The sequence below is a fragment of the Sphaerodactylus townsendi genome, linkage group LG03, assembly GCF_021028975.2.
Source record: "Sphaerodactylus townsendi isolate TG3544 linkage group LG03, MPM_Stown_v2.3, whole genome shotgun sequence".
In the NCBI taxonomy this organism is placed as follows: domain Eukaryota; kingdom Metazoa; phylum Chordata; class Lepidosauria; order Squamata; family Sphaerodactylidae; genus Sphaerodactylus; species Sphaerodactylus townsendi.
In genome coordinates this window covers 116,093,815-116,106,768 of record NC_059427.1, presented here as the reverse complement: position 1 = coordinate 116,106,768, position 12,954 = coordinate 116,093,815, and the positions used below count along the sequence as shown (strand labels likewise).

The 12,954-nt window shown below is 43.3% G+C and overlaps 1 protein-coding gene across 1 annotated transcript in view; it reads right to left on the bottom strand.

Moving 5' to 3' along the window:
- Positions 1 to 5,275: 5,275 nt before the first annotated feature.
- Positions 5,276 to 12,954, bottom strand: part of LOC125429056 (myosin-4) — a 31,263-nt gene continuing 23,584 nt past the window's right edge. Inside the window, exons 28-38 of the mRNA XM_048489819.1 lie at positions 12,646 to 12,842; positions 11,753 to 11,936; positions 11,484 to 11,649; positions 10,198 to 10,322; positions 9,690 to 9,998; positions 9,385 to 9,588; positions 7,131 to 7,256; positions 6,868 to 7,038; positions 6,394 to 6,498; positions 6,192 to 6,287; positions 5,276 to 5,558 (exon numbers count right to left, since the gene is read on the bottom strand). Of these exons, the coding sequence (XP_048345776.1) occupies positions 5,406 to 5,558; positions 6,192 to 6,287; positions 6,394 to 6,498; positions 6,868 to 7,038; positions 7,131 to 7,256; positions 9,385 to 9,588; positions 9,690 to 9,998; positions 10,198 to 10,322; positions 11,484 to 11,649; positions 11,753 to 11,936; positions 12,646 to 12,842 (1,836 nt within the window). The 3' untranslated portion in view covers positions 5,276 to 5,405. The remainder of the gene's footprint in view (positions 5,559 to 6,191; positions 6,288 to 6,393; positions 6,499 to 6,867; positions 7,039 to 7,130; positions 7,257 to 9,384; positions 9,589 to 9,689; positions 9,999 to 10,197; positions 10,323 to 11,483; positions 11,650 to 11,752; positions 11,937 to 12,645; positions 12,843 to 12,954) is intronic.

Sequence of the window (12,954 nt, the reverse complement as noted above, 5' to 3'; positions counted from 1 at the left end):
GGGTGGCCTTGATGGCATTTTGCCCCACTGAGGTTCCTGTCCTCCCCAGGCTCCAAGCCCAAATCTCCTGGAGTTGTCCAAACTGGAGCTGACAACACCCTCCCACACCCCCTGCCAGCCACAGAATTAGGTAGGCACTAGGACCCAAGTGGAGCATTCTAAAACAAAGATGGTCCACTCCAGTGAATGGCGGATGAAGTTACAATTCTACTGAGTTCTTTTTGTTCAAAAGAGTATAGTGCTTCTACACTTTTTGCGAAGAATTCTGGGGTCACCAAGATGTGTCTCATATGACACCCTCCGTAGAGAAACTGGACAAAATAGTATGGAACTGATGGCATGGATAAGAGCATTTAAGTACTGGACCCAAATTCATTTTGAGTCCAGACCCAATAGCTTTATACGTCAACTCTTATCAGAATCTACATCTGTGAAATGGTTGGCAGGCATAGATGAGAAGCTCAGCAACATGGGTTTAACAGCTGATCAATTCCAAACTATGTCTGCCACCAGAATTCATAACGAAATTAAATCTGAACGAGAGAAACTGGAAATGTTGCAGGAGGGGGGGGGGGAGTTGCTCTCCACAGTCCTTGGTATTGTCCGGTCAGATTACTGTGCTAACTATTTGTACATTCTGTGCAATCCCAAACAACACAGAGCGTATACTTTGGCTCGTTTTAACGCTCTGCCTAATGCTATGACTCTTGGCAGGTATAATAACACTCCATATGAGAACAGGTTATGTCAATGTAATATGGCTGTTGTTGAGACTGTTCAACATGTACTCTTGGAATGCCCTACATACGAATCGTTACGCTCTATGTACATTTATCCATTGATAGAGAGCTCAAACGCTGTCAGGCTACCATCTGTTATGAACTTTCTACTCAAAGGTTCCTGTGATTTTGTATGTGAGAATGTTGCGAGTTTTTTGAGGCACTATCTGGTCAGGCACAATCATTGCCTACAAAGTAGTAATGGCTAATTTATTTCTATGTGTGCGGGTTACAAGGCTTGGTTGCAAATGTTTAATGTAGATTTTAATTTGTTTTAATGTTTTAATGTTTTAGTCAATAGACAAATGCCCTTTTTACTAATTTTGTAATTTATAATGCCAATAAAGGCTTTGGAATTGGAATTGTTCAGTATAGTGCTTCTTTTAAATGGGCAAGTCTGAGAATTTTCCTTTTCTTTGTGTTTACAGATGGTTGTCTCTTTAGTCGTTTTGAATGTTAAGAGGCAGGGCCTTAGGGAGATTGGGAAGGTTGAATTTCAAGCTGGCACAAACCCATTCTTCAGGAGCGCTTGACATTCTAAGAATCCAAAAGCTGACATTCAGGAATTTAGCTGGTGCAAGTCAGCATTACTCCTGTGACCTTCTCAAGACCTGCGCTCGTGGAGGCTCAATAACCAAGTGATTTCTGAACATTTGGTAACATTGGCTATAGCAAATTAAACACGTGCATCCACTCATTTAAACTGAAAATTCTTTCTGCACATTGGAACTGATCTGAAGCAACAGCCAAATTGCAGAAAATCTATTCTAGATGGCAAGCTTGAAAGTCCAAAGCTTTAAACTTCAGCTACAAGGGGTGGGGGTGGGCTTTTGGATGATGAGGAACTCTCTCTTCTTACTACAATACAACTGGGCAGTCAAAGGCAAATGGCAAATACTGATGTCCCGTTTATATGCCTCTCGTTGCTTTTATGAAGTATTCAAACTACTTTACGTACGTTATCTTTGTATATGCCATTATTATTCTTGTTTTATAAATGAAGGTGAAACAGGGTGAGCTTGAGAGCCAAACTAGACATTACTTCTTTTATGAATTAGCCTTGAGGACTAGCAGCCATACTCAAGGTTAAAAAGTGGACTGTAAAAGTGGTAAATAAAGGGGAGAGCAGTGGGCAAGAATATTCCTCGTAATAGAACAAGCATTGTATAATAGTTCCATGAGAAGCAGAAAGCAGAGGCCTTATTTGTGAGTCTGACAGTAGTTCTGCTTTATGTTATCTTCAGAAACTTTCTATATCATAATCTTTCCATACTCAAAAGATTCACAGATCACAGAGTTTTACAAGCTTGAAACAGCTTTATTGGTCTGGATTGTTCAGTTGTTCTGTCTCATTCCTCCGTCATCCGATCTGGTGCTGCATTCAGTTTCTTGTAAGATGCTCCTTTACCCAACTGTTGATGCTTTTTAAATTCCCCCCTCCCCCACAATATGAAGCCATTATTACATCTTTCTCTGCAAAAAAGATTGATGTTAGTCAAAGAAGTCTTCATCAGTCATAATCTGTCCCTTGTAGCAATGGAGGTTATCGAATATGATTGTACTGAATTTCTTTGTGGGGCAAAAATAGGGAAAATATAGGGAATTCTTTAAAAAAAAACCTTTGGAAAGGCAGGTGACATTTCTTTTCGTCATAAAGAATTGTAGCAAACACTAGCTGCAAGGTTGTAAAATACAAGAATTACGAGTAATTGTAAAATGTGTCAATTAAATGTTTTCCTCTGCATTGTCAAAGGTGATTTTTTAAAAAGTAATTCTCAGGCTTGGAGGCTGCAGAGAACCAAACTGGTAACTTTAGCCTCGCACCCCTATGTATATTCTTTCTCTTCTTTTTTGTTTAATTCAGTTACATCTAGAAAATAATTCTGAATCCTTTACAGTTGAAATTCAAATGATGATTTGGTTACCGGAAAAAAGTCTGGGATTTTTTGTATTTTTTGTCTGAGGAGAAGGGCTTTCCTGGTGGTCAAAAAGAATAGGAGATGGAACTGATGCCCACTCTTATATAGGCGTCGTCCCCCAAATCCATCACAAAGAATGCAGCATCATGCTAGTGGTCTAAGTGTGAATTCCACCGGGACAGGCTGGACTTCCTGGGTTACTGAGCTGGGATTGAGATGGACCCTCAATAGGTGCAAGATGTGCTGGTTTGGGAACCACAATGCACCTGCAAGCAGTTGCAATCTTTCCTAGGGTTTGCTAATTTTTATTGGGACTTCATCCCAGGGTTTGCCCAACTAGCTCTCCTGCTAACAGACTTGTTAAAAACTAAGGGGAGGGGTCCTCAGGTTAGCACTCCGGGGTGTCCTCTGAACTGGTCTGAAAAGTGCCAGGTTGCATTCGATCAATTGAACCAAGCCTTTACCATGGAACCAATCCTTAGGCATGCTATTCCTGAAAAATATTTTGTGGTTCTTGTGGATGCTTCAGATTTGGCCATGGGAGCAGCCCTCCTGCAGAGGGGGGAGGATGGAAAATTATACCCCTGTGCATATCAGTCCCAAATGTTTTTGGAGGCCGAACTCAACTGGACTGAGGGAGAGAAGGAGGCTAGGGCCACAAAGAAAGCTCTGGCCTCTTGGAGACATTGGTTAGAGGGGGCTAAGCACTCCTTCAAGGTGTGGACTGATCACAAGAACTTGGCAGCACTAAAGACTTCCAGTAAATACAGTTGTGTTGGGCTGATTTCTTTTCAAAATTTGATTTCACCTTGCATGTCTTCCCAGGGAAGAATTTCCTGGCTGATGCTCTCTCCTGGTTGCCACAACCTTCAGTTCATAAAGAACCAATTGTGTGTACAGTGTTCACCCCCACTCAATTGGGGTTGGGTGTTATCACCTGCAGTCAGACTAAAGGGGTGCAGGGGAAGATGCCCCTTCCTCTGGATAGTGATCTGGAGTTGGAGATCTGAGCTGCGGTGGTCATTAACCCAGAGTTGGCGGATAGAGGGGGGAGGCTTTAGTTTTGGGACTGTAAATTGTATGTCCCCTCTACTCTCTGGCAGAAAGTCCTGCAGGGTTGTTATGATGTTAAGGCAGCAGGTCATTTTGGGTTTGTAAAAATTCTGCACCTGGCACGATGACAGTTTTAGTGGCTCACATTGCATAAAGATGTGGAAGGTTACGTGAAGGGGTGTTCTGTGTGTGCCATGATGAAGACTGTCCTGGACAAGCAACCCGGCCTGTTGCAACCCAGAACACCAGAAGCCCCTGGGAGGGTGATCTCTATGGATTTCATAACTGATTTGCCCACCAGCAAGGATAAGATAGTGATCTGAGTGGTGGTGGACCTGTTTTCCAAGCAGGGCCATCTCATCCCATTCTGGGGGTTCCCATTGCCCAGAACTTGGCTCAGATGTTCGTGGCGCTCTGTGCCACTGAAAATTGTTCCAGATAGAGGAAGCCAATTTGTGTCCCACTTCTGGAAGCATTTCCTGAAACTTTGGGGGGGGGGGCATTTCAAAAATTTTACGTGGCATACATCCTGTATTCCATTGAAGCCTGCTGAAGAAGGCGCCCCCAGGAGATCGCTGGCATCCAAGCTCGAGTGTGCCCCTGCCCATTTGGATTGGAGAAGATATGCATCATAAAATGGATTCTATTTTGGACTCTTGGGTTTATAGGGGTCGGCTGCAATATCTGATGTCTTGGGCCCATTTTCCAGTGGGAGGCAATGAGTGGGTGGACACTATCCATGTTAAAGCTCCTCAGAAAAAGCTGAATATCTTTACTGGCTTTTGGGGGGTGGATTTGACATTTTTCAGGTCTGTTAAACCCAACCCCCCAAAATTTCAGCTGCCTCCAAGCCCACATGGAGTTTAAAGGCAGCAGCATTTAGCACTGAACGAGCCCAGCATTCAGCTCTGCACTGCTGCTGCCTCTGAGCCCATGTGGAGTTTGGAGGCAACAGAAGTGGAGAGCTGAAGGCTGGACTCTACACAATCTGCTGCCTCCAAGCCCACATGGACTTGGGTGGTGAAGCAGGGTTCTCCCATCCATCCTCCATTGTTTCCAATATAGGGAGAAGAGTCTGTGTTTATACCACCTGCCACCTCAGAGACCCAGCCAACAAATAACTTAAGGGGAAAGGGAGAAAGGAGAGTTTTTTTAAAAAAAAAATGGCAGTGGGGCAAAAGTAGCCAGAATAATGCCAAACAAATTCAGAATTATTCGGGATCTGCTTTTCAACTCCCTTAAATCACCACCATTTTTTTTTCAGGACACCTCCCCCCAAATATTTTTTTTTGGCTTGGCTTTTGCCAAATGCACACCCCATTGGAATTATTTCACTGAAATTACTCCATACAGGAATGTGCTGTTAATGTTTTTGCTTCTTTATAAGGTTTATGAGAATAGATTTTTAAAACCACAACTTTTTCACAACTGTTAGAAAGGGCATTTCTCATTAAGATTCTGTGTGAAACAACAACAAACACTCTTAATTCTAGACAGCTAGTAAACCACAAAAGCCATTTGTTCTTCAGTATGCCAAGGAATCTACAAATCTTTATTTTCTAGAAACTGATAACAAAATAAACAGGACTTAACAGTGACAAAGAACTTCACATTTTGTGCATTTCTTCAATCACTCTGACGCTTCTCGGTGAGCTTACTCTTCGCTTACAACTTTCTTCTGCACTTCTCGGCTCCTCACCCTGAGCTTATTGACCTGGGACTCAGCAACATCAGCCCTTTCCTCAGCCTCTTCTAGTTCATGCTGAATCTTGCGGAACTTGGAAAGATTCACATTGGATTGCTCCTCCTGGAAAGAGAAAAGCAATTTTGAAATCCAAGTCCTGGTAATTCTACATCAAAAGTAAACAAGAAACTGTAATTTTATTAAGAATTTGTGTGATATAAGAATGACATGCATTATTTAACAAGTGGAATTTTGGACTGCTGTGGGAGGGAGCAGCCATGAGAGTCACATTCAGTACCCAGAGGTCAGTAAAAATGCTGCACTGGATCCAGCCACATATCTTTTGATTTCAGTAAATGCTTGTTGTTGTTGTTGTTGATTATTCAGAATGTTACTCGCTGATCCTCATTTTAACCATCACAAGAACTTGAGTTCTAGAACTCCTATATGTAAACAGTAGGGCACATAACTAGTTGCCCAGATTTAATTTGCTGATTTCTAGCTACAAAATCAGCTGACCAGCGTCTCAGCAAACCTAAATCATTCCTTCCATGCCTTCAGGTGCACATATTTCTTGTGAATTGCTATACAAATGGGAATGCATGTTTCTAATCACTATATTAGGATGCATATGTGTTGCTCAAGGGTACATCTGGGTCTTTTGTTTATGTGTTTGATAGAATTCAGTTTTTGTGCTCATTAATTTGTTCCATAGCCACTGACACAAATTGAAACCAAATTTAGAAATATGCTTACTGATTCTTCAGACTGTCTCTTGTATGCTTTCACTTTCAGCTGCAGTTTGTCAACCAGATCCTGGAGCCTAAGAACATTTTTCCGGTCTTCCTCAGACTGAACAGAATAGATAAAATACAAAACAGTGGGATTTCATGTGGTTCTTAAGGTACTTCTGAACTTTTGAATAACATTTAGTTCCGTTAAAAGCCTCTATCCTCACCTGGTAGGTCAACTCTTTTACCCGTCTCTCATATTTGCGTACTCCCTTAATAGCATCAGCACTGCGCTTCTGCTCAGACTCAACTTCTCCTTCTAATTCCCGTACCTGAGGGCAAAGAAATGGAAAATTTCAGTTGTTATTCATACGTTAGAATGAGAAGTATCACTATATCTAGTTGTAAAGTGATTTGCCCCCATGCAAATGATAGTAGCCTCAAACCCAAGTCACCCACACAAAATTATGAACCTCTGCCTGTAGTTTAATTAAAAAGAAGATGGTGAGGAGGAACCTTCTCAAAAGTCACCCTCAGAAGGGATGGATTTCTGAGAGCAGCTGAGCATTAAGTAAGGAAAGGAGGGGGAGAATTCAAGCTGCTGAAGCCCCAGAGAATGTGGCAAATTCTGATTTTGAGAATTCTTCATAGAATGTTGAGAATTCTTCATAGAAATTCTGATAGGAACTTCAGCTACTCACTCTAGCCTCCAGTTTCTGGAGCTGCTTCTTGCCACCTTTCATTGCCAGCTGCTCTGCCTCATCAAGACGGAGCTGCAGGTCCTTCACGGTCTGCTCAAGGTTCTTCTTCATCCTCTCCAGGTGAGCGCTGGTGTCTTGTTCCTTCTTCAGCTCCTCTGCCATCATGGCTGCCTATTAATAATGAAATCAGTCCAACTCAATTAACCAGCCATACCAATGAAAGCCAGATTATACTTTTCAAAGAAAAACATCCTCCTGCTCACATCAGTGATGGCCTTCTTGGCCTTCTCTTCTGCATTGCGTGCCTCCTGAATTGTCTCTTCCACTTCACCCTGGATTTGGGCAATATCTGTTTCCAGCTTCTTCTTGGTATTGATCAAGCTGGTGTTCTGTTGGGGGGCAGGGAAAGGGTTTAGCATTATTGCTTCAATAGAAAAGATCACCTTAATTATTGATCCATCAAACATTAACAATGTTTTGCAAGGAGAATCATACTCAACTAGCAGTAAAGCTCATTTTAAATTAAAATAAAATGAGTTCTAGATGGGGGGAAGGGTAAGCAAAGGACTGTTGGCAAAGCAGCTGCTACTCCTGGCTGCCGCTGCCGCCTCCTACCCCCTCTCCCATTGCTTCTTTGCCCCCCTCCAATTTTCTCATGCTTCAGCCTCCAGGGCATTTTCCCCATGGACAAATATCCCGGGATAGACCTAGGATCAGTCACGGAGCTACAAGGGGGCAGGTTGTGCCGTGCACCAGGCGCACGCCTGGGAGATGCAAAAATCCCCCAGGCCCCTCCCCCCTTCCCTCCACAGCACCCCCAACCCCCCCGGCGCCCCCACCCACCCACCTTCCCACACTTACCTTAGTTCCTTTTTCAAAACTTTTTCAGGCTGCAAAAGGCCTGTTCTCAGTAAAAATGGCCTGAGGAACTACAGTCCCCAGGAGACCTTGGGGCTCACAAGGTCTCCTGGGAAGTATAGTTCCTCAGGCAGTTTTTACTGAGAATAGGCCTTTTGCAGCCTGAAAAAGTTTTGAAAAAGGAAAGGAACTAAGGTAAGTGTAGGAAGGTGGGTGGGGGAAGGGGGTGGGGCACTGCAGGGGGGCAGGGCGCCGCGGGGGCATGGAGGGGGCAGAAAATGTAGCATGTGCACCGGGTGCAGTTTGGCCCAGCTACGCCTCTGCCCAGAATTATATATCCCAGGTTGTTTTTATCCTGGTTTCTCCCTTCGCATGGTTGCCCGTCAGTGCATTCAGGCTGGAAGGAAGAACTCCAGTGAATTATACACAAGCCCCCAGTTTATTTTCATTTTCAACATGAACATTTATGTTTACATCATTTACGTAGTTTACGCAGTTTGTGTACATTTATGTAGATTCTGTTTTTCCAACTTTCTGATTGACTGCTCCTAAGGGGTAGGGAGAGCAGGCGCTGAACCTGGAAAAATAAACCGCCCCGTCTCCCATGGTGTTTGCATGGGAGCAGGAGTACATGAGCTTTCTCAAAAGAATCACCAATTTCATTGTTTTTTTGAAAGCTGCAGGATAAGGGAAATCTTGCAGGGCAGCCCCAAATTAAGCCTGGAAGCCATGCCTGAACCGGGATGTTTCACCTCCTTATCCCAGGATATTTTGTCCATGGGGAACACAGCCATGTTTCCTGGCTGTCTGCTTCCTCCCCCATCCACCTCTTCTGCCACCGCTTCTTCCACCCACTCCCCTGGTCAACTTTTTTTTTGGCTGTACCTCCTCATCTTTTTTGGCAGGGACTGTTGGGGGCTCCTGGGTAAGTGGAAATGGGGGTGGGGATTTGGAGGTGGAGAGTGGGGGTGGGAGAATGGGGAAGCTTCTGCCGGGCTGGCAGAAAAGGTGGCTTGCTGCCTGTGCCCTGCCTGGCTTGGGTTTAAGGGCACAGGAGGGAGGATCGGGGAATGGGGAGGCTTTTGCCAGGCAAGAAGGGGAGGGCAACTTGCCACTGCTGTCCCACTGCTCTTGGGTTGGGGGAAAGTCAGGAGGGGAACTGGTGCGGGATGCAATTCCCACCAGTTTCCAGGCAAGACACACTTCCTCAACAGGAAGTGAGTCTTGCACACCGATTGGTGGAAAGTAGGTTGTCACGACATTCCATCTCTTGGGGAATTATGTGTAAGGATTGCAAAGGGCAACCATTCAGAATTGAGCAGAAAGAGTGCCTATGTTGATACCTAACCTTATTTCTCAACTCCCTTTATAGTCCCAAAGGAGACCAAAAATTCTGTAACTGAATTAAATAATAATCTTCCCAGTATCCATTCTATGTTTTATGTCAAGCCTGACAAATGTTAGTCAGGCATAGTTTTCCTATTTTTTTTAAAAAACCATGATGACCAGCAAGGTACTCAGAAAGAAGGACAGGGAAACTGCAGATTTTCCTAACATATTCATCATGCTGATTTTTTGCCTTTTAGAACAGGGCCTATACACAATTCTTTCTTCTCTCTCAGCGACTGTGTAAGGGTACACTGTTCATTAGAAGCTGACCTGTGTGTGGAGGAGCTGCACACGTTCACTGGCATCCAGGAGTTCCTGTTCAGCCACTTTCCTGCCCCTTTCTGTCTGTTCCAGGGCTGCCCGGAGCTCTTCAATCTCAGCCTGCATCAGGTTAGCCCTGCGCTCCACCATGGCCACCTGCTCCTTTAAGTCTTCCTGGCTTCTTAGGGCATCATCCAAATGAAGTTGTGTGTCCTGGAAAATAATATTAAAATCAAGTAGTACAATTAGCATTCTTTGTACAGCGATAGTCATTATTATTTATGGTGTAATGGAATAATGTAATTTAAGAGTACCTTGAGCAGTCCTTGTGTGTTTCTGAGGTTCTTGAATGTCTCGGCAGCTTGGCGGTTGGCATGGCTCAGCTGGATTTCCATTTCATTCAGATCTCCCTCCATCTTCTTCTTGAGACGTAGGGCATCATTTCTGCTCCTGATCTCAGCATCCAGTGTGCTCTGCATGGACTCTACCACTCTCAGGTGATTCCTCTTCAGCTGATCAATTTCCTCATCCTTCTCTGCAATTCTCCTGTCAACCTCAGACTTCACCTGGTTGAGCTCAAGTTGAATGCGGAGGATTTTGCCTTCTTCATGTTCCAGTGAGGCCTTAGAAAACAATTTAAAACTTGTAAATTTTGGAGTAAAATCAGCAATTGTCTATCTTCTGAACATAGTACTGTATATTGAATATTTTATATTTCTTTATACTTCCAACGTTTTTGTTCATAGTCCCTTTAGGTGTCTACTGTATTGTTTCACAGAATTAGATACATTTATTTTTTTCTATTTACAATATTATTCTTACCTCAGCTTCCTCTAGAGAAGCCTGGATTTCAGATTTCTCTTGCTCAATCTGCTTCTTCACTTTCTCCAGTTCATGGATGGCCTTTCCTCCCTCAGCAATCTGCTCCGTGAGGTCAGATATCTCCTCTGTTGGTTTCCATCAAAGCATGCAAAAAAATATGATTGATTGATCTGGTGCATTTTTATTCCACTCTTTGTTTAAAGGGGTAATAGGAGCACGCATGGTTTCCCATTTCTTTCATGTCATTCTCCCAACAACCTTGTGAACTGGTGAGGCTGAGAGAGATTACTCAGTGAGTTTCATTGTAAACTTAAATTTGAACCTGATTCTAACCACTACACCATGAGAATCTGGTTATTCCTACTATACCTGGTTCCAACCACTACACCATGGTGACTCATATAGATGAGAAGAAACAAATGTATGCTGCAGTTGAATAAAATCTAGTTTTAATTTGGGCGGGGAAGGGGGAAGAATATTTCTTTAATTTATCACAGATCACCTGTGCAGAACAGAATATTTAGCACCATAGTATTAGTACTATCCTAGATTGTGAGACGGTGAACAGTGCTTGATTAATTTATGAAAACTGCAAAATGCCTGATTATTTCGGTGGTTTATAAATAACAGTAACATAATGATGAAATTGTGTTTTGTAGCTCACAATGTGCTCGTAATGTGACCCCTTCAGACGAAAGGACTTTGGAGGGAAGGACTGCATGAGGACATTACTGCCAGCATGGTTAGAATGTCAGACTAGGATCTGGGAGGCCCAAGTTCAAATCCTTACACTGCCATAGAAACTTGCTGGGTTGCTTTGGGCTTTCACATAGTTTCAGCCTAATCCACCTCACAGGGCTGTTGTGAGGACAGAATGAAAGGAAGGAGGGCAACATAAGTCACTTTTTGTCCCCACTGTGGATAAAAGTGAGGTTTAAATGAAGTAAATAAATAAATAACAACTTGGTGTCTTAATCATTTCTTGTTGGCGGGAACACAACATGATATATAGCCCAATCTTGTCGGATCCTAAAAGCTAAGCAGGGTCAGTACTTGGAAAGGAGACTTCCAAAGTAGGCTCAGCAGAGGGGGGCAATAGCAAACCACCACTGTTTCTCATTTGCCTTGGAAAAACCCTTGCTGGGGTAGCCATAAATTGGCTGTGACATGACAGCACTTCATACACACACCATCATTTCTTGGAACAGGAATAATAACTGACATGTTTCTGCTACACCAGCGAACTGGTAGCTTGTGAACTTTTAAAAAAGAAATAATGGCCTTACGTTGAAGATTCTTGTTCTCCCGTTTCAGCGTTTCCAGCTGATCCAAGGACTCCTCATAAGCATTCTTCATCTTGAAGAGCTCCGTGCTCAGAGAGCGAGACTCCTTCTGGGAAGCTTCCAGTTCAGATTGGGTTTCTTCGTATTTCTGCTTCCATTCTGCCAGAATCTGTAAAATACCATCAAGAAAATATAAGCAAGGACCTTAGATACTATTTTCCAAACTCTGATCTTGGCCAGTAATACTACATCAGTATCCAATTTCTGTCTACCTTGTCAAAGTTCTTCTGCTTCTTATCTAGAGCTGCGCAGGCTGCGTTGGACCTTTCCACATCAATCATGAGGTCCTCCACTTCATTCTGAAGTCTCTGTTTTGTCTTCTCGAGGGAAGCACACTTGGAATTCACAGCCTCTACGTGTTCTTCAGCATCCTGCAGGCGCTGGGCGAGCTTTTTCCTGAGAGAATGGAATGTATAGGCACAAGGTGAGCAATGGATATAAAGGCACAAAGCCATTTTGTGCCCCCACATGCATGCTGTGATTGATTTGTGACACAAATGAGACCCACCATGGTATAATGGTTGCAGTGTTAGACTAGGATCTGGGAGACTTAGGTTTGAATCCTTACACTGCTTCAGGTGCTTTCTGGGTTACCGAGGGCTAGATTCACAGGATTTGTATGAGGATTAAATGGAGAATGGAAGAATGTAGATAGTCACTTTGGGTTCCCAGTGGGGAGAAAAGTGTGGTATAAATGAAGACATGAAAATATCTTTTAAAAATAAGTTAATCTTGGTTGGCAGTGAATTGATTTTTAGGGTGTCCTGAGGACACAGTATATTTAGCAAAAATACACTTTTTCATTCAATCACCATCTTGCCACTGTATCATAATGCAAACTTTCCTGCAGCTACTCTGCTCCCTGCCCCCCCAAAAATAATAGCACGTGGCTTGTTTTTTGTGAACTCTGATACATGTAACTGTTTTTCTGCATTCCTTTCCAGATAAAGACATATTGTGTTCTTGTGCGAAATACACTTTTGACACACAATACACTTTTCACAAGTTAATGCTTTTATTGCCTCTCTCCCTCTCCCCTCGCACACATACGCCTGCATGCACACACAGGTGCACACAGGTGCATACCACAGCTACCAGCACTCACTTGGCCTCTTCGAGTTCCTCAGTGCGCTGAATGGCATCAGTCTCATATTTGGTCCTCCACTGGGCAACCTCACTGTTGGCCTTGGACATGGCACGTTGTAGCTCAGCCTTGGCTTCCTGCTCCTCTTCATATTGCTCCCGCAGCAAGTCACAGTCATGACGAGCAGATTGCAAACCATGAGCTAGTGCATTCTTGGCCTGAGATAAAGAGTTACATTATTTAGTGAAAAATTCCATAGTCTGTTGTAAAAACAACAAACAACCGTGTGGCCCTTAAGGACTAACAAATATGCTAAGATACAATTTTATG